This window comes from Arachis ipaensis, chromosome B08 (assembly GCF_000816755.2).
Source record: "Arachis ipaensis cultivar K30076 chromosome B08, Araip1.1, whole genome shotgun sequence".
In the NCBI taxonomy this organism is placed as follows: domain Eukaryota; kingdom Viridiplantae; phylum Streptophyta; class Magnoliopsida; order Fabales; family Fabaceae; genus Arachis; species Arachis ipaensis.
Window position 1 is genome coordinate 110,656,894 of NC_029792.2, and position 2,581 is coordinate 110,659,474.

General features: G+C 36.7%; 1 protein-coding gene across 1 annotated transcript; it reads right to left on the reverse strand.

The window, feature by feature from the left end:
• On the reverse strand, positions 1,331–1,939 carry LOC107614484 (photosystem II 5 kDa protein, chloroplastic). The gene has a single exon (XM_016316681.2). The coding sequence runs from the start codon at positions 1,819–1,821 to the stop codon at positions 1,498–1,500; it is 324 nt and encodes a 107-aa protein (XP_016172167.1). The 5' UTR covers positions 1,822–1,939; the 3' UTR covers positions 1,331–1,497.

Sequence of the window (2,581 nt, forward strand, 5' to 3'; positions counted from 1 at the left end):
AGAGAGAGCCTCACCTGTAAGACCGATGTTGCTTACAAAGGTTATATTTGCATACATCGGCTCAAGAGAGTTGCACCTGTAAGACAGAGGTTGCTTACAGAGGTTATGGCACTGAAAACCAAACTCAGATAAAGGTTGCTGAGTTGTGTCGAGAGCGGCTCAAAACCGACAGATAAGCTCATTACCTGTACTAGGGATAGACATGCAGCATGATTGTTTGAGCATATCTTCTATGAATTCTGTTTTCTGTGATTGTGTATGTGTTGTGTTTGTTTTTTCTTTATGTTCTTTAGTTATTGTGTTTGATGCGTGATTCGGTTGTTGCTGCTGACTAGATATAGTATTAAAACAGATTTAACTAACCACTCCGACTCTACTAAGAACTCCCCAGTTCTTACCCCTACTATTCTCCTTTCAGATGAAAACAGGAACTCTAGTTAAGATTACCCCTATATATACGAGGGCCCAGCGAAGGATATGAAGGTGATAGAGATCTTGTCTTTTGGCTGCAATGATCGATCAGAGATAGTAAAAGTTGGTAGCAAGTTTTGGGTGGTGCCTTCAGTTTAGGGTGAAAATTTTGGTTTAGTCTCTCACTTTTGGATAGATACACCGAGAGATTAGGAGCTGTAAATACTGACTAGATTAGTTTCGGGTGCCAGCTTAGGGGCTTCCTATATGGACCAGGGCCCGAAGTGTTAATTATGTATATAGTAGCAAGATATGAAGGATTATGCATTAACTTCTGATATATATGATAGTACTTTTATATGTATGTATGATCTATGATATATGTTATGTTTATATATAATATTGGCTTTGTGTATGCTTTATTTAATTCCTTATTGTGACTTGTGTATATTTAATTAGTTGTCCTCGCAAATCTTTTTATAAAAAAAGTTTTTCCAAAAATTTAATAGTACGCTAATTCGATTACAAGCTTAATAGTAAATAATTAAAGTTTTGCGTAAGCAAATTGGTGACACTCACTTTCCAGTATGATCATGACGTATTAAGAATTGTGTCATTACAATATCCATGCATTTAATGAGCATATGCAGGTAATTATACATTGGTTACTTAACATAAATATACATTTGTTGTTTTTGTTAGAACAGAGACGCATAATCAAAAATATTATAGAATGGGGGAAAAAAAAACTCTGTCCAAATTTAGCTCATTTAATATTTATTAATTTTAACAATAATTAATAGATATTACATAAAATAAATTTCGATTAATTTTTATTTTTGTTACCAAATATTTTTTATGGTATTATCCTAGTAATAACAAAAAGAAAAGCCAAAAAAATAAAAAAGAAAACAAGAATAAAAAAACTGATCCAGGATGCTAGCCAAGGCTCTAGGCCGAGAGGACGCACAAGGCAAAGTTTATTGTTTTATCATTTATGAACAATTAGAACCCACAGCTGATATGAAATCACCACACTATAATCAACATAAGTGAAGCAACACTAAAACTCCCTCCTCACTTGAGTCACTTGTGACAAACTCTAGCTGTGGGCATGGTCACACAAATTGGGGCATACTTCTTCTTTGCTTCTGGGGTACCATTTTTAGGCTCTTCTTCTGCCACTGCTATCCCCGCAACGGAGCAAACAGCGGCTGCCGCAACACCAAACATCACGTCCCTCCTTCTGTTGCTCCCCTCCTTGTCACTCTCATAACTCACTATCATCTTTTCCCCTTCAACTGCTCTGCCAGCATTTGCCACAACAAGCCTACTCTGCACTGCCGCCGGAGACCGGTTTCTGAGGACCATGCCGCCGCCGATTGAGGTTGTCATGGTGATTGACGCCATTGCCACAAGGATATCTGTGCCTCAACTCCTAAGCTTGTATCTTCTTGTCACCTTCTATGGTGCAAGCAATTGGATCACATAATGAATATATGGAATGTCAATTGCAAACGATGAATTGGTGGTAGGACCACGCGATATCTTATCTTATGAATGAAATTTCCTATAAGTTATTGCCACGTGGAATAATTGATTAGAACGGAACGGAACCTATAAGTCTCGATCTGTGTAGATGCTTCTTGCGAAATGCGAATCCAGCCCAAAATTAACTAAAACCGTTTTTTTTTTGAAAAAGAAAGGAAAAGTGTGGGAGTCAATAGAATATTTGTACAATGCGTAAAATAGAGAGATTTATGGAGTATTAGAGATAGAAAAAGTCTAGGGGGCAGTAATTTTTGTCTTTTGTGTCCAACACTTAACCATAAAAAGAAAAGTGAGTGATCTCCTATCGTTGGATGTAATTTCACACCATTAAAAAGACTATTGATGGCCAATTGATGGTTACAAAACACAAAAGTTGCTGGCCACCTAGCACTTCTCAGAAAGATATAACCATTAGTGTTATCTTTTTCCATTAGCCGTAAGCTTTTGGGATGAGTGGTATCATGACATGGTATCAGAACTCTAGATCTGAAAGGTTAAGAGTTCGATCTTTGAATGATTATTCTAAATATTATGGGTGATGTTCATTTTGTAACTCATATAGCCCATTGTACATATTGTACAAATAAACCATTGACTCCCTAGCAGGACTCAAAAAGAA

What these genes read in the sequence shown, in the direction of transcription:
- LOC107614484 (XM_016316681.2), bottom strand. Translation starts at nt 1,821, where the DNA reads ATGGCGTCAATCACCATGACAACCTCAATCGGCGGCGGCATGGTCCTC.